A 27,428-nucleotide genomic window follows, 5' to 3' on the forward strand; every position below is an offset into this window, starting at 1 on the left:
TAAAGAAGAGAAAGAATTTTCCCATGCTCTGGGGTGGGCCTGGCTCAGCTCAGGGAGGAAGCCCTGCCTGGAAAGGCTGCAGCCTTTTGTTATCAGAAGCATCTGATAACATCTTCTGTCACTCAGGGCTCGAAGGGGCGGGGCCTTAAACATCATCCAATCAGGGACTCTGGGCTGGGACCGTCCAATCAGGCATGCAGCTGGAGCGGACAGGGCGACTTCCGGGATGTGGTCGGACCTTTGGCTCTCGCCGCAGCCGGAGGTCAAGGTGTGGTGCTTGCTGCTGTGTGTCCTCTCCTCCTAGAGGCCCAGCTCCTGTGGTCCTGTGACCTGCAGGTATTGGGAGATCCACAGCTAAGTCGCCAGGACCCCCTGGAAGCCTAGAAATGGTGAGTGTGCCGGGTCCGACATCCGGAGAGAGTGGCCGGGGCTGGTTGGAACCAGCTGTGGCGGGACTCAGGCCTCCCCGCAGTCAGCTCCACAATCTATGCCCGGAGTTGTCCTTGCCTAGCTCCACCTCAGTCCGCTTCAGCCATAAGATGGCGGCTGCGCTGACACCCGGCCCCCGGGCGTCCTGTCTCTAACCTGCGCTATGACTGTGCCCTGGCCTGGAGACCTCTTGGGGCAGCTCTGCACCCGCAGCGCGGAGTCTCTCCCATATGTGCAGGGACCATGGGAGTGTCGTCAGAGGAGAATCCTGACTCCGCGTGTGGGTTCATGAATGGAAAGAGCTTTGGTCCGTGAGGTTCCCAGCTCCTGTTTCTTCCTATTAAAAATTTGCGGAAGTCAGCGCACAAATATTAAAGAATTTATCCAAAGAGTGATTCCAAAATTGTAGAGCACCCAGCTATGGGTTGTAGTTTATGGTCTATTGAAGGGATTTGACGGAAGAGTTTTATAAGGCGCATAATGAAGAAAACCAAATTCAGTAATTGGTTAGGTACAGTTAGGTAGTTTCTTAGTTTGTACTATCAAGATGGAAATTTCTTGATTATGTAGTCAGAGATTAATTGGCAGTTTATAGTTTCTTAAGCCTGAATTTTTTTCCCCAATATAGTAATTTACAAAAAGTGCATTTGAATTAGTTTGTTTTTTTGAGACAAAGTCTCACTCTGTCGCCTAGGCTGGAGCTCAGTGACACCGTCTGGGCTCACTGCAATCTCCACCTACCAGGTTCAAGTGATTCTCCTGACTTAGCCTCCCAAGTAGCTGGGATTACAGGCATGCGCCACCACGCCCCCTTAACTTTTTTTTTTTTTTTTTTTTTTTTGAGACGGAGTCTGGCTCTGTGGCCCAGGCTGGAGGGCGGTGGCGCGATCTCGGCTCACTGCAAGCTCCGCTTCCCGGATTCACTCCAGTCTCCGGACTCAGAGCCTCCCGAGTAGCTGGGACTACAGGCACCCGCCATCACGCCCGGCTAATTTTTCTATTTTTAGTAGAGATGGGGTTTCGCGGTGTTAGCCAGGATGGTCTCGATCTCCTGACCTCGTGTTTCACCCGCCTCGGCCTCCCAAAGTGCTGGGATTACAGGTGTAAGCCACCGCGCCTGGCCGGATTAGGTTTTTTAAAAGTAGAATTTAGGAACTAGAACCTCTTCAATCTAACTGCCAGCCACTTAATTATTTGCACACCCCACAAGGAACTGCTGTTTCATTGCATTTTTCACATGTGTCCCAAGCAGGGCCTCAAGTCTATCCCCCATCCCCTATTTCTCCAGCCTGACTCTGGCTTGCAGTAAAATACTTAATTTCCACTTCCTTCTGACATTCCCAAATGCCAATTTCCCCTCCCTTATTCATATTATCAACTATTTGTCCTTTAGTGTACATTTTGATACCTGTTTTAATCATTTTTTTGACAAAGCATTTGATGGCACATTTAAAAAAATTTGTTTTCTGTTTGTAAATATTTTTTCTTCTGTTTTCCCCAGACACAGATACCAGAATGTTTTTGGGTCAAAGTTTCCCTTTGGAAACTTTATAGGGAGATGTGTCCTCAGCTACCCTTCAATTTTTTCTTGGACCTGAGATTCAGTACTGTCTGGGGAAAAACCAGGATACCCGCCATGGCTATGTCTGCGAGAGTGTCTAGTGAATATCGATCGGTTCCTGGGTCATTTTCTCCCCTAAGACAACCTGAGGTATGGAGTGGAGCCTCTCAAGAGAGCAGGTGAATGCCCTTTGACTGAGAGGCATCTTCTGGTGCGCTGTTTTTTTGGAAAGCTACCCCCTTGAGATACTAATATTGTCTTTACCCAACCCAGCTTCCATTTCTTGGAGACGCGTTGCTGTTCAGACAATCAGATGCTGGTAGTGAAGGGGAAACCAAAATAATTTTTGCCCCTGGATTCTCTTAGGGGACAGAAAAATAGTGATAGAAAAATGGTAAAAAGTTTGTGAAACAAAATAGCACTCCAAAGACAAAGAAAAAAAACTGATCCCAGTGAGATGGTGCAAGAACTTGCAAAGTGAAATATACCTGGGGCACTCACTGGGGCAGAGTTTGTTCAGAGTCTCCTGAGAGAATGATTATTGAGCACTTAAGTGAACAGGATGGGGTGGGAGAATCTCTAAAGTAATTGGATGGCCTGACTTGACACACGAGTCAGACATATCTGTACCTTGAAATGATTAAGTGATTTCTTCACTTATTTTGACCAGGTTTTTGTGTGTGTGTGTGTGTGTTTTTTTTTTTTTGACAGTGTTTTCCTCTGTCGCCCAGGCTGTAGTGCAGTGGTGCAATCTCTGCAGTGCTACTTTTTGTATTTTTAGTAGAGATGGGGGTTTGCCATGTTGGCCAGGCTGTTTGAGCTCAAAATTCTGACCTCAAGTAATCTGCCCACCTTGGCCTCCCAAAGTGCTGGGATTGCAGGTGTGAGCCACTGTGCCCGGCTGACCTCAGTTTTTTAACTGTAAATTGCATTTTATTAGTAGGGCTTGAAAGGTAAGAAAATATTTACAAAGGGCATAAAAAATGTGAGTTTCAGAAAATAATACGTAATTATATATTTGTTGAAAATTCTCATTCACCTTTTTCTCAGAGTGAATTTAGAAGTTTTCTCAGGTTTGTTTTGTTTTGTTTTGTTTTTTGTTGAGACAGAGTCTCACTCTGTCACCCAGGCTGGAGTGCAGTGGTGGGATCTCAGCTCACTGCAAACTCTGCCTCCCAGGTTCATGCCATTCTCCTGCTTCACTCTCCCGAGTTGCTGGGACTACATGTGCCCACCACCATGCCCAGCTAATTTTTTTGTATTTTTAGCAGAGACAGGGTTTCACCTTGTCAGCCAGGGTGCTCTCGATCTCCTGACCTCATGATCCGCCTGCCTTGGCCCCCCAAAGTGCTGGGATTACAGGTGTAAGCCACTGTGCCCAGCCTTCTGGTGTGTTCTTTATGGCTGAATGATTTCAAACAGAATTCCATCTAGCTTTTAGAATGTTAGCTACTGAGAAAAAAAAGAAGAAAAATTGTTCTTCCATTTCGGCTGTAGAGAATTAATATATTTCCACAAGCAAATGTGGTAGATAATTGGGGAGTTACATAGATTCGTGAAAACATCAGTTTCTTTTTTTGCAGGGTGAATTTGCTAAAGTAAATATCTTTGTTCTATATCCTGTTATTTCGATTTCTGAGTTTAATGCTAAATTTTATGTGATGAAACTTGGTACCTCCTAGAAGTGTTCCCATATAACTGTTTACCACATGATTTTTAATACAAAAAGTAAAATAATACTTTATTGTCCAAAAGAAATAAATACCTTTCTTTCTCTTACTGAGGTACAAAATACAAGCACCTTAAAATTTTCTTATATGTTTTTGCATCATTTTGCTGGATTTTTTCAAACACTTAGTTTCAAAAACTAAGTGAATGACTCTGACTTGGTAATTAAAGCTTGAGCCCAATGACTGCAAACTGAGGTTAATTTTGAGCGAGCAAAAGGAGGTTATTAAAGGCCCAGTTAGTTCCTTCTGGAAAGCCTTTCCTGCAGATGTCCCAGCCTGCTTACCCCAGTGGTGGAAGAAGCCTCCATAGTGAGAGAAGCTACAGAGCCCTGCAAAGCTGGGGCCCCACAGGCAGATGCAGTTAAGGTTAAGATAGAAAGGGTTTGGGAGTGTCTTACTGAAGATAAAATTGTTACTGTTTTGAGGCAGTTTTGAGAGGTTTTAAACCAGTTACATGTAAGTTAAAAAAAAAAAAAATTGAATTCCAAAGGAGTATGGCAACAGGAGGAAGTACCAACTATAAGATCTTTAAGGATTGCAAAGATTAGGCAGAAAAGGGCTTTTTTTCCTAAGGATAAGAAAATAAGTTTAGAAAAAAGGTGAGGGGAATGTTTAAATGAAGGTTGAAATAATCAGGTTTTAGATCAGAGAATGTTTTACCCTGAAGTCAGTGTGTTCTTAGGAGGGATATAAAATGAGTTTGTATGGTGGCTCAGATTGAGCATAGCTCAGAGTTCAGGAGTCTGTGGGAAGAAAATAAACTTAAGTGAATTTTGATTAAGAAATATTTTATGTTGATCACTGAAGACAAATTCAGCTGCTTTTTTAATGAGAAAAAGAAGAAAATATGCGAGTGTTTTCCTGGCTGTGTATTAGGTAAGTAAAGAGAGCACCATCTAAGTCATAATGGGAAGGGTGAGTCTTTTCATAAAGTGTTCCTGGAGAACACAGAGGATAGAGAATTTTATTAATCACAGCTGTTTATTGTCTATGTGCTTCATCTTTTCCCACCTCTTTTCTTGGTTCTATACTTCCATTTGGCTTTTTGGGAGTTGTATATTTTATTTGAAACCAGTAAATATAACTACAGTGTTCTGCTGAGTTCTGTGAGTAACTCTATCGGGTTACTGAATTTCAAAAAGGTTATGGGAGTCCCCAACTTTTAAACAGTAGGTCAGAAGCATAGATGAGCCCATGGAGTTTGTGACTGGCATCTGCAGTGAGGACAGTGTTGTGGGACTGAGCCGTGAATCAGGGTCTATGCTGACTCTGGGTGGTGTCAGAATTCAAGTGTTAGACAATGAGTTGATGTTGGAGAATTGTTGTTCATCAAACTCTGCAGATTTGGTGCCAGAAGAAAAATAGCACAGACTTCTGGCCTGGAATGAAACTCTAGGTGTCTGGGAATGGGAGGCTCTGCTCTCCTCTACACAGGCTGTCACACTGCCCCTTGTTCTTTGATTTCAGATCTCCTCCCAGGGTGACAGAGGACTGAAAACTTAGAGATCTGATGACAAACCCCTTTTTGCGAAAGCTGCCAGCAGAGGATTTCCACCCACTCACAAACACTAGACATTGATGTGTCCACACCCCTCTCAGGACAAGGCACCACCCTCAGGAATTTTACCACAGCATTTTTGACCCTAGTGGTTTTTTTGGCCAAAAACCTACAAAAGTATCTACAAGTCTCCTGGCATATCTCTGTTTTCAGACACTGAATCTGCAGTAGCGACCTGTTTCTCCACCAGCCTAGGGTTGTCGACCACGTGTTCATAATCTTATCTCCCTGCACAGCCCCACCTGAGCCACTATCTATTGCGCAGACCAGTCTGTCCACCTGCATTGCAGTCTCTCTAACCCAGGGACTTTTTTTTCTTTTAACTTTTATTTTTGGTTGGTTCAGGGGTACACATGCAGGTTTGTTGTACAGCTAAAATTGTGTCATGGAAGTTTGGTGTGCAGATTATTTTGTCACTGCAGTACTAAGCATAGCACTAAAAAGGTACTTTTTCTGACCCTTTTAGTTCTGCCACCCTCCATCCTCAACTAGGCCTCAGTTTCTTTTTTTCCCCTCTGTGTTCATTTGTTCTTGTTATTTAGCTCTTACTTATAAATAATAGCATGCATTTGGTTTTCTGTTTCTGCATCAGTTTTCTAAGAATAGTGATCTCCAGCTTCATTCCATGTTGCTGCAAAGGACATAATCTTTTTTTTTTGTTTTGTTTTTTTGTTTTGTTTTATGGCCACACAGGATTTCATGATTTCATGATGTTTATGTACCATTATTTGTTTGTTTGTTTTGAGGTGGAGTCTCGCTATGTCACTCATGCTGAAGTACAGTGGCATGATCTCAGTTCACTGCAACCTCCACCTCCCAGGTTCAAGCAGTTCTTCTGCCACTGCCTCCCGAGTAACAAGGATTACAGGTGTGTGCCACAACACCCAGCTAATTTTTGTATTTTTAGTATAGATGGGGTTTTACCATGTAGGCCAGGCTGGTCTCAAACTCCTGACTTCCGATGATCCGTCGCCTTGGCCTCCCAAAGTGTTGGGATTACAAGTGTGAGCCATTGCACCTGGCCCATATTTTGTTTTTATTAAGTTTTTTGTGTTTTGTTATATTTGGAGACAGGGTCTCACTCTTTTTCTCAGGCTGGAGTGCAGTGGTGTGGTCTTGGCTCACTAAAACCTCAACTTCTCAGGCTCAAGCTATCCGCTTCTACCTAAGCTTCCCAAGTAGCTAAGAATAAAGGCTTGTGCCACCATGCCTAGCTAATTTTTCTTTTTGTATTTTTTTTTTTTTTTTTTTTTTTTTATAGATGGGATTTTGCCATGTTGTCCATGCTGGTCTCAAACTCCTGAGCTCAGGCAATCCACCTGGCTCGGCCCCCAAAGTGCTGGATTACAGGCATGTGCCATCATATAACCATACCATATTTTGTTTATCCAGTCTACCAGTGATAGGCATTTAGGCTGATTCCATGTCTTTGCTATTGTGAATAGTGCTGCGATGAACGTGATTGTGCATGTGTCTTTGTGATAGAATCATCTGTATATTTTTAGGTATATACCCAATTGTGAGGTTACTGGGTCAAATGGTAATTTTGTTTTTAGTTTAGTGAGGAATCACCACACTGCTTTTCACAATGGTTGAATTATGATAATGGCCATTCTCACTGGTTTGAGATGATTTCTTGTTGTGGTTTTCTTTTGCATTTCTGTAATGATTAGTGATGAGCATTTTTTTATATGCTTGTTAGCCACATGTTTGTCTTCTTTTGAAGACAAGCATCTTCTTAATGTTTTTATCTTTTAAGTGAGGTTTTTTTTTTTTCTTGTAAACTTGTTTTAGTTCCTAATGAATTCTGGATAGCAGACCTTTGTCAGAAGCATAGTTTGCAAGTATTTTCTATTATTCTGTAGGTTGTCACTTTACTGTGTTGATACTTTCCTTCGCTGTGAAAAAGATCATTAGTTTAATTAGGTCCCATTTGTCAATTTTTGCTTTTGTTGCAATTACTTTTGATATCTTCATTATCTTTGCCAGTTTCTATGTCTAGAATGGCACTTCTTACCTTCCAGGGTTTCTTTTTTTATATACATAATTTTTCAGATTAACATTTAAGTCTTTCATTTACCTTGAGTTGATTTTTTTATATGGTGTTATAAAAGGATCCAATTTCAATCTGCTACATAGTGGTAGCTAGTTGTTCCAGTACCATTTATTAAATAGGAAGTTCTTCCCCCATTCCTGTTGTCACCTTTGTTGAAGATCAGATGGTTTTAGGTGTGTGTCATTATTTCTGGGCTCCCTATTCTGTTGCATTGGTCTATGAGTTTGTTTTTGTACCAGTACCATGTTGCTTGGTTTACTGTAGCCCTGTTGTATAGTTTGAAGTCAGGTAATGTAATGCCTCCAACTTTGTTGTTTTTGCTTACGATTGCCTTGGCTATTCAGGCTCTTTTTTGGTTCCGTGTGAATTTTAAAATTGTTTTTTTAGTTCTGTTAAAAAATATTTTGGTGGTTTGATTAAATTAGCATTACATCTGTAAATGTATTTCAGCAGTATGACCGTTTTATGATAGTGATCTTTTTTATTCATGAGCATAAAGTGGTTTTCCATTTGTTTGTATCATCTCTGGCTTCTTTAAGCATTGTTTTGTAATTCTTGTCATAGAGATCTTTTCCCTTTCTGGTTATCTGTATTTCTAGATATGTTATTCTTTTCTGTGGCAGTTGTGAATGGGGTTGTGTTTTCCATTCAGATTTGGCCTAGATGTTTTTGATATATAGGGTTGCTACTAATTTTTGTACATTTCTTTTGTATCCTGAGACTTTACTCAAGTTGTGAGTTTAAAGAGCTTTTCTGCTTAGAGTATATGGGTTTCCAGATGTAGAATCATGTTGTTTGCAAATAGGGATAGTTTGACTTTCTCTCTTTTTGTTTGGATGCCTTTTATTTTTATCTTTTGCCTGATTGCTGTGGCTAAGACTTCCAATTTTATGTTGAATAGGAGTGTTGAGAGAAGACGTCCTTGTCTTGTGCCAGTTATCAAGAAGGAATGCTTCCAGGTTTTGTCCATTCAGTATGTTGGCTGTGAGTTTGTCATAGATAACTTACTATTTTGACGTATGTACCTTCAATGCCTAGTTTGTTGAGGGTTTTTAACGTGAAAAATGTTAAATTTTATTGAAAGCCTTTTGTGCATCTATTGAGATAGTCTTGTGGTTTCTCTCTTTAATTCTGTTTATGTGATGAATCACATTTATTGATTTGTGTATGTTGAACAAACCTTGAATCCCCAAAATAAACCGTAGTTTATCACAGCGGGTTAGCTTTTTGATAAGCTGCTGGATTTGGTTTGCCAGTAGTTTGTTGACGATTTCTTTTTTTTTTTCTTTTTTTGAGATGGAGTCTTGCTGTGTCACCCAGGCCGGAGTGCAGTGGTGTGATCTTGGCTCACTGCAACTTCTGCCTCCCAGGTTCAAGTGATTCCCCTGTCTCAGCCTCTTGAGTAGCTGGGCTTACAGTTGTGTGGTACCATACCCAGCTAATTTTTTTGTGTTTTTAGAAGTGATGGGGTTTAATCGTGTTGGCCAGGCTGGTCTTGAACTCCTGACCTCAGGTAATCAGCCCATCTTGGCCTCCCAAAGTGCTGGGATTACAGGTGTGAGCCACCAGGCCCAGCCGTTTGTTGAAGATTTTGGCATCAATGTTCATCAAGGATATTGGCCTGAAGTTGCCTTTTTTTTGTTTTGTTTTTTCTCTGTTAGGTTTTGGTATCAGAATGATGCTGTTCTTACACAATGAGTTGGAGAGGAGTTTCTTCTTTTTAATTTTTTGATTTTGTTTTAGTAGAAATAATTTAATCTTTTGAAATTGTTTTAGTAGAAATAATATCAGCTTCTATTTGTACATCTGGTAGAATTCAGCTGTGAATATGTCTGGTCCTGAGCTTCATTTGATCGGTAGGTTATTTACTACTCTTTCAGTTTTTTGAGCTTATCTATCTATTTAGGGCTTTGATGTTTTTGTGTGTATTCAGTCTTGGGAGGATGTATTTGTTCCAGAATTTTTTCATTTCTTCTAGAGTTTTGTTTTGTTTTTTTATGTGCATAGTATGTTCATACAGACTTCAGTATATATATATATTTTTTATTTTATATTTGCTTACGTGCATAGTATATTCATAGACTTCAGTATATTTTTGTGGGGTCAGTGGTAATGTATCTTTTTCTCATTTCTAATTGTGTTTATTTGTATCTTCTTCATTAATCTAGCTAGTAGTTTATTTACCTTTTTTTAAAAAAATAGATTGAATGCCTGGATTTCTTGATCTTTTGTAGTTTTTCATGTCTAAATCTCCTTCAGTTCAGATCTGATTTTGGTTATTTCTTGTCTTTTGCTAGCTTAGCGGCTGATTTGCTTTTGCTGCTCTCAGTCTTTTGTTTATGTTGTCAGGTTGTTAAACTGAGATCTAACTTTTTGATGTGAAGATTTAATGCTATAAATTTTTCTTGTAATACTGCCTTAGCTGTATTGCAGGGATTCTGGTATGTTGTATTTTTGTTCTTATTGGTTTCAAAAGACTTCTTGGTTTCTGCTTTAATTTCATTATTTACCAAAAGGTTATTCAAGTGTAGGCCATTTAATTTTTATTTAATTGTATGGTTTCCAGTTGTTTTATTGGTATTGAATTATATTTTTCTTAAGCTATAGTCTGTGTGTGTGGTTTGCATCATTTTGGGATTTTTGAATTTGCTGAGAATGGTTTTATTTCTGATTGTGTGGTCAATTTTAGAGTATGTGCCACGTGGTAATGAGAAGAATGTGTATTATGGTATTTTTAGATGAAGAGTTCTGTAAATGTCTATTAGGACTATTTGGTCAAGTGTTGAGTTCAGGTCCTAATATTGTTGTTAATTTTTTTCTTCAGTGATCTGTCCGTTAGTGCCTGTGAGATGTAGTCTCTGATTATTACTGTGTCAGATTCTAAGTCTCTTCATAGGTCTCTAAGAACTTGCTTTATTCATGTGAACCCATGGATTTTTTTATAACACCTTTCTCTCTTCTGCTTTCCCCCCCATAAACGTCCTTTCAAGTGCACACAGTGTGCAAAATTCAGATGTCCAAGAGTTCAAGAACTTGTCCAGAGACCTGGCTGTTTTAAGAGAAAATATAAATTTGCAACAAGAGGCTTTATTCTCATATGTGAAAATAAGGGAGGATAACTTGCTGATTGTTAAAAAAAGGTTTAGATTATGTGTATATATTTCTTCTGCTTTTTGAAATATATGTAAATCATATTAACAATGAAACAAACCTTTTGTCATTCTTTTTGACTCAGAATTGTCTTTATTTGGGACCTGAGATTCATTGCTTTCTTTTTGTCTTGGCAAAAGATTATTATTTTTTTATCTTTAGTCTTTAAACTAGACACAGATTTGTTCAGAGTAAACTTCATTTCAAGAGCATTAAAAAGTTGAGCACGAAGATCAGAATAAATTTAGCAATACAGAATAATATAGACTAAAAGATACTGAGTAAGTTCTTTGGCAGAAACCTGATTATCCAAGATGATTATTTGCAGGCTGACATACTTACACTGCAAAAGCCAGAAGAGTTCAGTGTATAAACTGAACAGCGGAGTCTGTTGTACTTGGGTTACTTCAGTACAGTTAGTGCAGTTATGTGTAGTGTTTGTAGACAACTTGCATTCATATAAATTAAACAGTATTTTCTACAATAGTATGAATATAAGGCCACAATGTTTACTTTGAATTCCTTAGTTATTTTAATATTGTTATTCATACTTTTGAAATACAGTGTTTTAACTGAATTATAGTTCAGATAATTTTTTAAAATCTTACATACCTTATGACAAGTACATAAAATTAGTCATATATGTATATCTGATATCCAAAGAAATTTACCATTAAATTGTTACCGTAGATATTAGTCTGACATGCTTATTAATTTATCCAATAGTAATAATTATAGGTAAGCATAATTTTAGCGTCATATTTTACCAAATTAGTATGCTGCTATTACGGAACAAATAAACACAGGTGATATGGCTACCCAAAAACCATAATAGCTCTCCAGTTAGCTATGTTGCAAGCTCTAATATATTCTACTATATTAACACAGATTTCAATGTTTTATAAAAAAGTGCTGGTGGAAGCTGTCAGATATATTCCAATGTAGATCTCACATTCAATGGTTAGGAAATAAGAGAGCAGCAGAGATGGAAGATAAATCTTTTAAAATTCTGCTGAGAACTGGGCATGGTGGCTCATGCCTCTAATCCCAGGACTTTGGGAGGCCAAGGTGGGTGAATCACCTGAGGTCAGGAGTTTGAGACCAGCCTGGACAACATAGTGAAAACTTGTCTCTACCAAAAATACAAAATTAGCCGGGTGTGGTGGCACATGCCTGTAGTCCCAGCTATTTGTGAGGCTCAGACAGGAGAATCACTTGAACCCAGGAGGCAAAGGTTGCAGTGAGCCAAGATCACACCATTGCAGTCCAACCTGGGCAACAAGAATGAAACTCCATCTCAAAAAAAAAAAAAAATTCTGCTGAGAATATGCCCCCTTTATTCAATAATGCTCATGTTTCTCTTGCTGAGAGTAGCTATGCATTTCGGGTGTTTGGAGAGAAATTCTTGTTAGGGAGGTATTTTCTGGCTGACTTGATCAATTTTATATCCAATCTCAGTTTTTTCTTAAGACATTTTAACTTTTTTCTCTCAATATAATTTTTCTCAGAACAAGAGCTGTTTTTCTCTTGAATGCATTGCGTGTCTGTTTCAGAAACCCTATTAGTATCCAATGGTATCTGTGAAAGATGTGGGCTGTCACAGTGAGAACTCTGAGAGCTATCTCTATCTGGAGTCATGCTAAAACCCAGCAGTATTTTTTCATGTCACCATTATAAATAAAAACTAAGGCTGAAACACTGCTCCTTTTTCTATTATTGTGAAGGTGCAATTCTACCCAGGAGGTCTGCAGACTCTCCTCCTGCTGCTCAGGCTTCACTATCTGATGTGGCACCGGAGTGCTGCTGTGGCAATTGGGATTCAACTAAGATGTGAGTTTCCAACTGTGAGCCCTGTGCTGTGGGCCGTGCCTCAGTGGCAGATGGTAGGGGTCAAGAGAATACACTAGCCACCAGGAGAGGGAAACAGGAGTACTCAAGCCCAATGCTCGGGAAGTAGAGAGCTATTACTTTAAAATTTAAATAGCCAAAAAGATAGCACCCGAATCAACAATTTTTGTAGAAGAGTCAAAGCCTACCTTCACCAGACACTGGGGTTCAAGTTGCACAACTACCTCCAGTCATGAAGATGTGAAAAGTTTATTTTTTCATTGATTATAACCATTTAGCATACATGGATGGCCTTCCCAACTACCAGGTGAATTTAGGATGAACTATGTGTGACATGGTGCTGTAAATTCTACTTGTAGACGAATTATGGTGATTGTCTTTCTGTCTTTGCAATCTCTTGAGCAAATTGACTGTAATGCATGTCACATTCACATGTAATTGTATCATAAAACAGTTTTCTTTCTGTTCTGTTATTGTGGAGTTCCTTTGGGGCTAAAGAAAATTTTGCTTTTAATTATATTTTCCAAACCCAGTCTAGAATTACCAGACATAATGTAAACACATAAGGTACCAACTAAGCTTTACTCTAGATGGGCCTTTTTGGCTTCCAGTCAATGCACAATTGTGCAGTGAAGTGCATGCTGTCCCCTAAATATGCACGTGGAATTGTGTCTCTGCCTACTTGGTATCTATCATCCTCTACAGTCACTTTTAGAGAGGCTAGACCGGATGTCTACAAACTGCGTAGGTCAGATATTAACCATTTTACCTCTTCTGATGACTTGTGTCTTCAGACTTGAAACTGATTGAGTGACCATCTGTCACCGAAACCCAATCAGTAAAATATGTGCATTGAGTAGACCTGTAGACATGAGAATCTCCATTTCTCCCTCCTTCCTCATGCTAAAATGCCCACAAATGTTCAGGTAACATTTACCTTGAATATTGCTGCTACTTTACCCATGCAGGGCCTGAATTTGCAGCTCCAAATTCTAAATCTAGGTCTTGAGAATTGAGACGGAAAAAACAAGTTTTTATCTGAGGAATGCAAGTCCTTTTAGGCATCAAACTCAGAGAGACATTAAAATGAGAGCACAGTCATGTTTCTCTCCCTTTTTTTTCAGCTATATATCTCTTGAAACTGTTCACTGTTGCCACAAGTAGCTATAAATTAAACTAATTCCACTCTGGACACTACATTCCATATCCTTAACCTTGATGTATATCCAATCAATTATTAAAGTTATTTCTTTACATAAATAAGAATTTCTCACAACCAATTTTGTATCAGTGAGCACTCACTGTTCCTTTTTTTTTTTTTTTTTTTTGCCTTTACAAATCCACTTGTAAGTGCTGCTAATCAAAGTGTAGGTTCCAGGCAACTTGAATATTTCGTCTCAAGTTAAAATCCTTCAGCTTGACCCAAATAAACTGTCTGCTTTTGTTCATGTCGTGTCAGCTTTTTTAAGGTTAACTATTATTTAGAATGTTCTAGAGCAGCCTCTATGAGGGAATCTCTCCTTTGATTTCACTTTACTTGCTGTAACACCCAAAAATGCAGAGTGAGGTTGATTTCACCTAGAATTTGCAAATAAGGTCTGGCTGACCTCTGCTTGGGATTTACAAGGCAGGGCCGGACTTTGGATTTAGAATTTATAGAAAACCAACAGGAGGCATTTTCTGCATTGTGAGATATCAACATAGACATTTTGAATTCCTCTTTTGAGAGTGTGGCTTTTTGACCTTTTCACATCTTTTTCATTAACTTGCCATAGTTATGTGAGAGGCTCCAGGGGTAAATAGAATCTGATGGCAGAATCTGTAAGTGTAAACAAGCATCTTAAGGCCACAAAGTATCCAGAGCCACGACCACAACTATACCTACCTGTAAAATGTGATACTGGAGTAAAGTATTCTTGTCCTTCTACTTACCCAACAGCTAGCAAATCAGGACAGCTAGCAAATCAGGATGGATGAGCCAGGTTCTGGAGTTCAACCAAGGCAGTTCCATTTTTTATTTAGAATCATCCTGAGTCTTCTCTGCCTGGCTTATCAGTGGACCATCAGCCCCAGGTCACTGGGAACCCTCTCACAATCACCTGTGAATCTTTGAGACATTTGAGAATGTCCAGAACAGAATTGTGTCAGGCTGACAAGAGTGATTAATTCTGCTTCTGTCCCAGTATGAGAGAAATGAGTCATCCTGTGTTTGTTTTGCCCCTTACACAAGAAGTATCTTTGATTGGTACCCAGATGAGAGTTTTTCCAGTTCCCTGGTACTTGGGTAAAAAATCAGGAGGTCTGGAGGCTCAAACAGATAAACTAATTGCTTTCATTTCATATAGTCATTAAAAAAAATAGATGAAGCAGGCCAGGTGCAGTGGCTCATACCTGTAACCCCAGCACTTTGGGAAGCCAAGATGGGTGGATCATCTGAGATCAGGAGTTTGAGACCAGCCTGGCCAACATGGTGAAATCCTATCTCTACTAAAAATACCAAAAGTAGCTGGGTGTGGTGGCTCATGCCTGTAGGCTTGGCTACTTGCAAGGCTGAGGCAGGAGAATCTCTTGAACCTGGGAAGTGGAGGCTGCAGTAAGCCGAGATCCCATCTTTGCACTCCAGCCTGGGCAACAAAGTGAGACTTCATCTCAAAAAACAGAAAAAGAAAAGAAAAATAGATGAAGCAGTCATGGTTCCTACCATCCTGGCAGTTTTAGCCTAGACTAGCAACTGGAAATATGGTTGAAATATACATCAGATGGTGGGTACAGTAAATAGACGTGTGCAAAAAATTGGGGCTTTATTTGGGCCACTTTCTTTATACTGTGGCTTCTGATGTCTACACCTGAACTTAGAAGAGTCGTCATTATTATTTGTATTTATTTTAGCCTGCTAAGAATACTTTTCTTTTTTTTTATTTGAGACAGAGTCTCGCTCTGTCGCCCAGGCTGGAGTCCAGTGGCGCGATCTCGGCTCACGGCAAGCTCCTCCTCCCGGGTTCATGCTATTCTCCTGCCTCAGGTTTCTGAGTCGCCGGGACCACAGGCGCCTGCCACCACGCCCAGCTAATTTTTTTTTTTTTTTTTTTTTTTTGTATTTTTAGTAGAGACAGGTTTCACCGTGTTAGTCAGGATGGTCTCGATTTCCTGACCTTGTGATCTACCCACCTCAGCCTCCCAAAGTGCTGGGATTCTAGGCGTGAGCCACCGCACCTGGCCAGAATACTTACTTTTCTTCTAAAAAAATTATTCTAGATAACCTTAAGGGATTTTTAAAAATTGCTTATTAGCATATAATATAAAATTTGCAGGGCAGTGGCAAAAAAGATTAAAATTATACAAACTCAGACTTAGGTTTACTTAAGTAAGCTTTAAAAAAATGAACTGACAATACCCCCCAGTGGCACAGAGAACTTAATTGTACATCGGCTGTACACTCTGCCCCAGCCCTGTTCATATTCACCCTTTTTAGAGTCCTTATTTATGTTTGGCTCTACCCTGGCATCTTGCCTCACAGAACTGATTAGAAGAGATCAGAGTTTTGGGTCATGAATCCTGTTGCCTTTTTAGAGCTGCTGCTCAACATTTTCTGCAACCCAACAGATAAATGGGAAATATAAAGTATGTATTATAGGATCTTACTTTTCAAATTTTTTATTAAAACCAGTGCTTGCAGAAACATTATTTAGCAACTTGTTTTCTGTTCCTGCAGATCTAGTAGTTGATTCACAAGTCCCAAGAAAGTAAGTATAAACACAATAAAAATTTATCTAAATTGCATTAAACTCTTTCCATCTGTATCTCTTTCATCTGTCTATATTTACCTTTTATTCTTTGCATTTTTTGAAAAAATCAATGACAGATCAACAGAAATAGAAATAAAAATGCTGGGTCCTTTAAAGCCTTGGAATTATTGAACACGTAGTATCGACTCACAGGGTGTTATTAGGATTAAACCACATAATGTGCTATCACAGTGCTCTGTAACATCCTATTGAGCACATAGTACCTGCTTAATAAACATTGCATTAGTACATGTGCACATGTTGTTTTCCAAATGCAGACTTACTCAGAAATTGCTACCTTCTGTTTTCTCTGTAAACTTTAGAGTCAGCAAAGAGTATAGTACTTTAGAATGAAGAATGATTGTCTTCATTTGTACCAGAAATATTTGTGTTGTGACAAGGGTGCTGGGTTATCAGCCCAGGCTTCTAATGAGTGTCACCTGGCCATTTTGCAGAACTCTCTTTACTTGTGCCCTGTCCATGGATTCTGTTTATTGTTCTGGTGGAAGCCACCATGTTATTTTAATTAAGTGGTTCATGTGACTCTAAGGTGAGGTCAGAATCAAGTATGAGGAATTCAAAATACATTCATGAGAGTTAAGTTCCATCTTTGCATTAAAGAGTGGTTCAAGAACCCGTTCTGTTTGGATTTGGTAGGGACAGGACAGCGTGGCCCATATTTCCAGTACTGTAGTGGAAATTGCTGGTGCCTGTGTCAGGGGATGGCTCCTGAGGACAAAATAAAAGTGTATTTTTATCTCTGTGGAGCTACTCATTGTTTCTCAATCTCTTCTCCTATAAAGGACAGAAATGGGTGGAGTTTCTCTGTCTTGGTTCTTCTGCCTGTGGATGTGGTGACAGCAGGTAGACCTGTGGTGCTGACACTTTTAAAGGCATGTTCTCAAGATGCAGGTATAATTTGCCCAGAGAATTTTATCTGAGAAATAATCCTAGAGAAGGAGGAGAAAGGGGAAAAAATGGCCTTTTTTTTTTTTTTCAGCTAAATATGTCTCAGATCAAGATCTGTGTCCACTCTGCTTCCTCCAGGAAACAAGTTTGGTACTTGCAAACCTGTACTTCTCTACTTGTGTTTTTCCTCCCTAATGAGTTTGTCTTTACTTTAAAAAATTCTTACAATAATCAAAGTCTCTGAAAAATATATTTTTCTATATACCAGAGCCTTCTCTACATTATGGCTTCTTATATGCCATGCAGAAATCTCACTATGAATTTATAATCTGCAATATTAAAAATGTCCCTTTGTGGCTGTTGAACATGGGAAGGTGTAGATACTCCAAATTCCTGTTGGGGAAAACCTGGGGTTTTTAGTGAAGACAGAGAACATGTAATGTTGAGGTTTCATCTGTGTTCTTTATTATGTCTATGCAGTATAGGATTAAGAAAATACCCATTGAAGCAGTATGGTATTTATTACCCAGAAAATTATAAAAAATTTGATAGGCGATAACTGCTCTTTACAGTGCTAAAGAAAGACTATTTAAAATCACTATTAAAAATTACAGAACATGGGAGATACCTGTATCTTGAACTTTCCATAAAACTAATGTTTCCTTATGGTTAAATTCAGACTATAATTTACCTTTCAGGGGGCAGTATCTCAGCAGTAATGCTGTGTCCTTCTGGGTGCATCAGGACATTATAAAAGTTTGTTCTAATGTAGTTGATGTTAATAAATCACTTAGTTGATAAGCTCTCTGATACATGTTTTACTATAGAATTAATTATTTTTCTCTTCATTGTTAAGTATCTTTACGCAGCTGATGTGAACAAACCACCACATTTAATCTGGCAGCTGCCCTTCTTTCTTAGGTTTCCTTTGCATTTGTCTGTTTTTTGAAAATGAAGGCTCTCATCTTTATTTACAAACCAGAAAAACACAGGGTCATTCAATTACTGGATATTTGACAAAATAGTCTTTTTGGGCCAAAAACATTGGCATGCTGATGAGCTTGTTAAAAATTCAGCAACTCAGACTTTATCCCTGATCTTCTGAAAAAAAAAAAAAAAATCTGCATTAACAGGATCTCCAGCTTATTGTACACATAAAAATTTGAGTGATAGCTTCTAACTCAACATGTCTATTCCATCTGAATAATATACAAAAGTATGTCCATCTGAAAAATACACACAATTAATTCTTTTTTTTTTTTTTTTTTTTTTTTTTGAGATAGAGTTTCACTCTTGTTGTCCAGGCTGGAGGGCAATGGTGCGATCTCAGCTCACCGCAACCTCCGCCTCCTGGATTCAAACGATTTTCCTGCCTCAGCCTCCCAAGTAGCTAGAATTACAAGCACAAAGCACCATGCCCAGCTAATTTTGTGTTTTTAGTAGGGACGGGGTTTCTCCATGTTGGTCAGACTGGTCTCAAACTCCCGACGTCAGGTGATCTGCCCGCCTCTGCCTCCCAAAGTGCTGGGATTACAGGCATGAGCTACCATGCCCGGCACACGATTAATTCTGTATGATGTAAATGTAGCACTCAAAATTGTACATGTTAGTGTTTATGCCCTCAATTTTATACTTTATTGTCCAGAAAAATACACTATATACACTGGTGTTATGGATCTTATAACACTTTGTTTTCTCAGAGTTAGAGAATACATTAGAGAATATTTCTAGTTGAAAACTATTTTATTGAATTATTTCAGTCACTCTTAGAAGTCAGAACCAGCTCTGTTTACTCTCTCCATTTTACGTTGAGTCAAATTAAAAATTATGCCCATGACCACTTGGTAAATAAGTGTGTTTGTGTGTGTTTTCCAGGGATCATTGACATTTCGGGATGTGGCCATAGAATTCTCTGTGGAGGAGTGGCAATGCCTGGACACTGCACAGCAGAATTTATATAGGAATGTGATGTTAGAGAACTACAGAAACCTGGTCTTCCTGGGTGAGAATAACTTTAATATGCAATTCCTAGTGTACGCGATAGGTTTCATTTTGCTGCGGACTTTATTGGTCTGAACAAAGGAGGTTGAATGCAGGAATAAAGACAAAGACGGCACCAGGGGACTCCTTGCTTCTAGTGAACAAGGGCCATGAACTTCTATAGCTCTTCATATTTATTGAGTAAAGGAGATAGGGAGAAGGGGGAGGTTGTGGTCAGCTGCTTGACTTAGTGACTGTATTCTTTGAACAGTACTCTCCAGATGTTCCAGTAGTTAACCTCAAGGAGGTAGTTAACCCAGTAGTTAACCCAGGGAGTGACTGTCCTCAGTGTACCTTCTGGCGGCATGAGCAGAAGCAAGTTTGCCCACATTCTGCATTCATGATAAACAATTTGCCGTTTGATTCATTCAAGTCCAGTGGAATGCTGAGTTGGTCACAGCCCTCAGGCTTTCGGCTCCCAACAGCATTGCTCTTTTTTTTTTTTTTTTTTTTTTTTGAGACGTAGTCTGACTCTGTCGCCCAGCCTGGAGTGCAGTGGACGGATCTCAGCTCACTGCAAGCTCCGCCTCCCGGGTTCACGCCATTCTCCTGCCTCAGCCTCCCGAGTAGCTGGGACTACAGGCGCCGCCACCTCGCCTGGCTAATTTTTTGTATTTTTTTAGTAGAGACGGGGTTTCACCGTGTTAGCCAGGATGGTCTCGATCTCCTGACCTCGTGATCCGCCCGTCTCGACCTCCCAAAGTGCTGAGATTACAGGCTTGAGCCACCGCGCCCGTCCAGCATTGCTCTTTTGTATAATTTCTTTTTGGTAATTTATGCTTCAGATTTCTGTTTTCAAGAAAATCACAGGGAGTTTTCCATAGAGAAAAAAATTTCAAGATGTTTCATCTTGACCTGAACTTACCACATTCTTGAGCTCCTCTCTGTCCTTCACTTTAGATTAACGGTAATTTCAAAATTTTACTGGCATAAAATATTATTGCTCACACTTTAAAATCTAATTACCACCACCAATTTTTAATTCAGTAGTACCAGGTGATAAAAGTAAGAACCCACAAAATTAGAGTATTTTCTAAATATTTAGAAATTTCTGTTGTAATTTAGTATTTTGGGATAAATGTATTAGAACATTGTGTTAAATCCTCTTTACTGAGCACATTATTAAGTTTTTAATTGGAGAATATGAGCAAGAGGCATGTTACTTATTTTTAATAAAACAGGTATTGCTGTCCCTAAGCCAGACCTGATCATTTTTCTGGAGCAAGGAAAAGAGCCCTGGAATATGAAGAGACACGAGATGGCGGAAGAACCCCCAGGTAGGTGAGAGTGAATACAACAGACAACGTGGATGACAGGTCCAAAGTCAAGAAGAAAGCAAGTCCCTAAAGTGATATTGGAAGCAGTGTTCCAAAAGAAATAGTTTCTGGAAAGCCTAATTTTTATTTTTATTTTTAAATTTTCTCTCACACAGGGGCATCTTCTCTCTTTTGCTTTTAAAATATCTAAGAATTCTTCTTTCCCTTCAGTAATCTTCCTTCAAGTTTACAGTGACAGCCAAAGTACTGTTCATGGCATACAAGAGAGTGTGCAATCTGAGTTTTTTCATTTTTGTTTTTGTGGACACACAGATGTTTGCATAATTTCAAGACACTCCACGTTAGACTATCTTTTAAGTTCTCTTTTTCCATCATCTCTGAAATGTGTGAGAGTAGTGATTTCTGTATTATTGGGTGTTTTTTGTTCATTTTTCTGCACATTTCATCCTGTTTTTATTATACTCTTGAAATATAGTTTGAAATTATAAAGTATGATGTCCTTCTGCTTTTTTCTTTTTCTTCAAGATTGCTTTGGCTATTCACAGTTTTTTGTAGTTTCATGTAAATTTTATGATTGTATTTTTCATTACTATGAAAAAAAACCACTGGAATATTGATAGAAAGTTTATTGAATCTAGAGATCACTTTGGATAATATGGTGTTTTAGCGTTTATTCTTTGAATCGATAGAGAAAATGTATTTAAATTTATTTGTGTTTTCTTATTTTTTCATTGATAAATCTTTCACTTGAAAAGTTTTTCAGTTCCTCGGTTAAATTTGTCCTCAGATATTTATTATTTTAGTGCTATTTTAAATAAGATTGTTTTCTTCCTCTATTTTATCAGATAGTTTAAGTGTATGGAATCATAACTTGTGTGTTAATTTTATATTTTGCTAATTTGCTGAGTGTATTTATTTGTTTTAAAAGGTTTTAATGTACTGTTTATGGTTTTTTTTATAGAGAACATTGCATGATCTACAAGCAGCAATGTTTTACTTGTCTTCAATTTCAATGACTTTAAAAATTTTTTGACTAATTTTTCTTCCACATACATCCAGTGCTGTGTTAAAATAGAAGCTTTGACGATGGGCACAATATACTTTTGCGTTGGTGTCTCAATTTGAAGGAGCAAACACCTCAAAGTTTTGATAAACTGGTTTCAGAGGGTAAAAATCTTCCTTTCTTGGGCCCCCAGGGTGATAGAATGCCCTCTGGGTTTGTAGTAGAGCGGGGTTGTAGCTTGGTCACAAGGCTGCTGGCTCTGCACTAGGGTCAGCTTATCATAAAGGACTTGGGTAGTTGTAATTCGCATTTTACTTTTGGACACAGTAAATATCCTTCAGGACTTTGCTCAGTAGGATAGATGCTAGGGCAGGTTTCTGCAGTCAGGTCTGCATATGGTGGGCTTTATATTAGGATGTGGATTAGTATGGCTTGTACTGAGTACCAGAGAGGATTTCTGAGGTCACTGTGGGTTTCTACATAGGTAGAACTGGCGATGAACTGTGGCTTAGGAAGCTGGAACTGAGTCATGGAACTGTTATTGGGACCAAGGTCTGCAGGCCTGCCAGCTTGGCTCTAAATGGGTATCTCTCCAGGCTTCTGGAAGACCAAGACCTCTCACAGACTGTGGCTGGGAGAAGTTTGGGATGCTTACAGAGTAAGTTCAAAATTCTCAGTGGGATGGAGTTGGGTGGGACATTTTCTGGTCTGTAGTCAAGAGCAGGGGTCCTGTAGTTTGCCACCTAAATGAAAGCTTGCCTTCTGAAAAGGGTGCTCCTCAATCTTGGGCTCAGCAAAGTTTCACAATTCCCTCCCTGGATCTCAAAGCTCTCTTAAAGGCACTTATTTCCGAGATGGGGTCTCACTGCATAACCCAGGTTGGTCGTAATATTTTGGCCTGAAGCAATTCTCCAACCTTACTGTACCATGTAGCTGTCATTACAGATACTAACCATGATGCCTGTTTCTCTCATTAAGACATTTTTGTCATGGATGACTGACAAACTTTCTTGCTGTTGGGGGTTAAGCAAATAGGGCACCTTTTTCTTTTTATCTGCTTCTAAGAGTGTAAATGCTTTCTATCTATCTATCTCTTACAATCTTTGTCTTTTTGTGGCTGACATTTCATTTTGCATAACGTTATCAAGATTTATCTTTATAATTGGTAGACTGTTTTCTGCTTTTTGAAAACTGAGTGATATTCCAGTATTTTTATATTTCAAATTGTATTTACTGAATGATTTGGTGACAGAAATTTGCATTGCCTTTACCTGTTAGCTTACAGTAATAATTATTGCTATGTAAATGACTCCTCATATGACCATACATGTTAAAGTATATATATATGGGTTGCATTCTATTTCATTAGTTTAATTTTCATCCTTATACCAGATTGTTTTAATTCTGTAGCTTTGTAATGTCTTTTGAAATCAGGAACTTTAATGCCTGCAGCATTCCTTTATTATTATTATTATTATTATTATTATTTTTATTTTATTTTTTTTTTTGAGACAGAGTCTCGCTCTGTCGCCCAGGCTGGAGTGCTGTGGCCGGATCTCAGCTCACTGCAAGCTCCGCCTCCCGTGTTCCCGCCATTCTCCTGCCTCAGCCTCCTGAGTAGCTGGGACTACAGGCGCCCGCCACCTCGCCCGGCTAGTTTTTTGTATTTTTTTTTTTTAGTAGAGACGGGGTTTCACCGTGTTAGCCAGGATGGTCTCGATCTCCTGACCTCCTGATCCGCCCGTCTCGGCCTCCCAAAGTGCTGGGATTACAGGCTTGAGCCACCGCGCCCGGCCTATTATTATTATTATTTTAAGATTGATGGGAACTTTATTGCCTTTGGGGTTCGATATACTTTTGGGGTTGCTGTTTCTGTTTCTTCAAAAATACAATGAGAAATTTGAAAAACATTTCATTAAATTTGTAGATTACATTGACCAGGATTGACCAGGATGAACATCTTTACAATATTAACTATTACAACCTTTACATAAGAGCGTGCTCGAGTGTTTTGTTAAATTCCTATGTGTGTGTATATACATATATATGGTTTTTTTTTTTTTTTTAAGACGGAGTCTTGCTCTATCTCCAGGCTGGAGTGCAGTGGCACGATCTCGGCTCACTGCAACCTCTGCCTCCTGGGTTCAAGCGATTCCTTTGCCTCAGCCTCCTGAGTAGCTGGGACTACAGATGTGTGCCACCAAGCCTGGCTAGTTTTTCACATTTTAGTAGAGACAGGGTTTCACTATGTTAGTCAGAATGGTCTTGATCTCCTGACCTCGTGATCCACCTGCCTCGGCCTCCCAAAGTGCTGGGATAACAGACGTGAGCCACCATGCCTCACATTTTTTTTTTTTTCCAGTTTCTGTCTATTATTGTTGTATACTTGCATTTGAGTTTAGTCATAGAAAATAATTCATAAAATTTCGGTTTTAAAAAATTTGGTAAGACTTCTTTTTTGGCCTAAGAGGTGGTCTATCAAGAAATATGTTGTATGAGCTATTGAGAAGGGTGTGTATCCTGATGTTGAGGAGTGCTCTCTATACCTCTGTCAGAAATATTTGTTTTATACCACCTTTAAGTAGTCTGTTTCCTTATTAATATTCTGTTTTGATTTTTTTTTTAATTATACTTTAAATTCTGGGGTACATGTGCAGAGCGTACAGGTTTGTTACATAGGTATGCATGTGCTCTGGTGGTTTGCTGTACCTATCAACCTGTTATCTACATTAGGTATTTTTCCTAATGTTATTCATCCACTAGCCTCCCACCCCACCACAGGCCCCGGTGTGTGATGTTCCCCTTCCTGTGTCCCTGTGTTGTCGTTGTTCAACTCCCACTTATGAGTGAGAACATGCTGTGTTTGGTTTTCTGTTCTTGTGTTAGTTTGCTGAGAATGATGGTTTCCAGCTTTATCCATGTCTCTGCAAAGGACATGAACTCATCCTTTTTTATGGCTGCATACTGTTACGTGGTGTGTATGTGCCACATTTTCTTTATCCAGTCTATTACTAATGGGCATTTGGGTGGGTTCCAAATCTTTGCTATTGCGAATAGTGCTGCAATAAACTTATGTGTGCATGTGTCTTTATAGTAGAATGATTTATAATTTTTTGGGTACCCAGTAATAGAATTGCTGAGTCAAATGGTATTTCTAGTTCTGGATCCTTGGGGAATTGCCACATTGTCTTCCACAATCGCTGAACTAATTTACACTCCAACCAACAGTGTAAAAGCATTCGTACTTCTCCACATCTTCTCGAGCATCTGTTATTTCCTGACTTTTTAATGATCACCATTCTAACGGATGAAATGGTATCTCATTGTGGTTTTCATTTGCATTTCTCTAATGACCCGTGATGATGAGCTTTTTTTCATATGTTTGTTGGCCACATAAATATCTTTTTTTGAGAAGTATCTGTTCATATCCTTTGCCCACTTTTTGATTTTTTTTTTTTCTTGTAAATTTGTTTAAGTTCTTTATAGATCCTGGATATTAGCCCTTTGTCAGATGGATATATTGGAAAATTTTTCTCCCATTCTGTAGGTTGCCTGTTCACTCTGATAGTTTCTTTTGCTGTGCAGAAGCTCTTTAGTTTAATTAGGTCCCATTTGTCAATTTGGCTTTTGTTGCCATTGCTTTTGGTGTTTTAGTTATGAAGTCTTTGCCCATGCCTGTGTCCTGAATGGCGTTGTCTAGGTTTTCTTTTAGGGTTTTTATGGTTTGAGGTGTTACATTTAAGTCTGTAATCCATCTTGAGTTAATTTTTCTATAAGGTATAAGGAAGGGGTCCAGTTTCAGGTTTCTGAATATGGCTAGCCAGTTTTTTCAACACGATTTATTAAATAGGGAATTCTTTCCCCATTGCTTGTTTTTTTCAGGTTTGTCAAAGATCAGATGGTTGTAGATGTGTGATGTTATTTCTGAGGCCTCTGTTCTGTTCCATTGATCTGTATATCTGTTTTGATACCAGTACCATACTGTTTTGGTTACTGTAGCCTTGTAATATAGTTTGAAGTCAGGTAGCATGATGCCTCCAGCTTTGTTGTTTTTGCTTAGGATTGCCTTGGCTATATGAGCTTTTTTTCTGGTTCCATATTAAATTCAGTTTTTTCAAAATCTGTGAAGAAAGTTAGTGGTAGCTTGATGGGGATAGCATTGAATCTATAAATCACTTTGGGCAGTATGGCCATTTTCACGTAATCAGTTCTTCCTATCCATGAGCATGGAATGGTCTTCCATTTGTTTGTGTCCTCCCTTACTTTCTTGAGCAGTGGTTTGTAGTTGTCCCTGAAGAGGTCCTTCACATCCCTTGGTGGTTGTATTTCTAGGTATTTTATTCTCTTTGTAGCAATTGTGAATGGGAGCTCAGTCATGATTTGACTCTCTATTTGACTCAGGCTCTCTCTCTATTATTGGTGTATAGGAATGCTTGTGATTTTTGCACATTGATTTTATATCCTGAGAGTTTGCTGAAGTTGCTTATCAGCTTAAAGAGATTTTGGGCTGAGACAATGGGGTTTTCTAAATATACAATCATGTCATTTGCAAACAGAGAGAATTTGGCTTCCTCTTTTCCTATTTGAATACCCATTATTTCTTTTTCTTGCCTGATTGCCCTCATGAGAACTTCTAATACTATGCTGAATGGGAGTGGTGAGATTTAATTTAACATCCAAGTTAAATTAATCCTCCTCACCACGGATACCCCCCTCACGTAGGTGTCCCTTGTTCACCATCCTCCATGAAATCAGTATCCCGCACAAGAGTGCTACTCTCCTCGCTCCGGGCCCATAAATCGTGGGGGTAGCTATAATGAACTGTATCCGGCATCTGGTTGTTTACCTCAGGGCCATATAACTAAGATCGCCCACACATTCCCCTTAAATAAGACATCTCGATGGATCACGGGTCTATCACCCTATTAACCAGTCTCGGGAGCTCTCCATGCATTTGGTATCTTTTATCTCTGGTCTGCACGCGACCCCATTGCAGAAAGCTGGTCCCACCACAACACGTCCCGCAGAACCTGTCTTTGATTCCTAGTCCATGCCATTATTAATCGCACCTACGTTCAATATCCTAGCCCCACATAAGTTTTACAAGGTGTTATTTAATTCATGCTTGTAGGACATACCAATAATTACCATGTAATCCATTTTCAATCACACTGCAAATAACGCAGGAAACTATCAACAAACCCCCCCACCCCCATCTCTGACTTCTTCTCCAAAAATTTACTCTTGCCAAACCCCAAAAACAAAAGCTTTCACACACCTAGCCAGAGATCGCGTTTTCATCCTTTAGGTGTGCACAACTTCAACTGCCATTTCCTCAACTAACACAAAATTACTTCACTTTACCCCTCTTAACTTCATCCCACTCCTTCTCTTTCCTACTTCCTTGCTCTCTTGCACTTGTTCACTACTAAATATGGGCCCTCATTGTCACAACCCGAAAGACAGCACCTCACAACTATACTTCTCTCCGTGCTTATGTAGCTTAATTCACCTAAAGCAAGACACTGAAAATGTCTAGACGGACTTGCACACCCCATGAGCAAATAGGTTTGGTCCTGGCCTTTCTATTAGCTCTTAGCAATATTACACATGCAAGCATCCCTGCCCCAGTGAAGACACCCAATAAATCACTACGATCATATGGAGTAAGTATCAAACATGCACAATGCAGCTCAAGACACTTTGCTCAGCCACACCCCCACGGGAGACAGCAGTGACAAACCTTTAGCAATAAATGAAAGTTTAACTAAGCTATGCTACAATCTAGGGTTGGTCAATTTCGTGCCAGCCACCGTGGCCATACGATTAACCCAAGCTAATAAAAACCGGCGTAAAGGGTGTTTTAGATCTAGTCAAATAAATCTAAACTCGATCTAAATTGTAAAACCTTAGCTGATGTAAAATAAACTACGAAAGTGGCTTTAAAATTTCTGAACACACAATAGCTAAGACTCAAACTGGGATTAGAGACCCCACTATGCTTAGCCCTAAACTTCAATAGTTAGAACAACAAAAGATTTATGGGTAGAGGTGACAAGCCTACCAAGCCTGGTGATAGCTG

The 27,428-nt window shown here is 39.2% G+C and overlaps 1 protein-coding gene across 1 annotated transcript in view; it reads left to right on the forward strand.

The window, feature by feature from the left end:
• Positions 1–211: 211 nt before the first annotated feature.
• The window catches only part of LOC135968539 (uncharacterized), a 47,248-nt gene continuing 20,031 nt past the window's right edge, over positions 212–27,428 (forward strand). Inside the window, 3 exon segments of the mRNA XM_074025079.1 lie at positions 212–389; positions 18,902–19,028; positions 20,248–20,343. Coding sequence (XP_073881180.1) covers positions 387–389; positions 18,902–19,028; positions 20,248–20,343 — 226 coding nt within the window. The 5' untranslated portion in view covers positions 212–386.

Source organism: Macaca fascicularis, chromosome 19 (genome assembly GCF_037993035.2).
Source record: "Macaca fascicularis isolate 582-1 chromosome 19, T2T-MFA8v1.1".
In the NCBI taxonomy this organism is placed as follows: domain Eukaryota; kingdom Metazoa; phylum Chordata; class Mammalia; order Primates; family Cercopithecidae; genus Macaca; species Macaca fascicularis.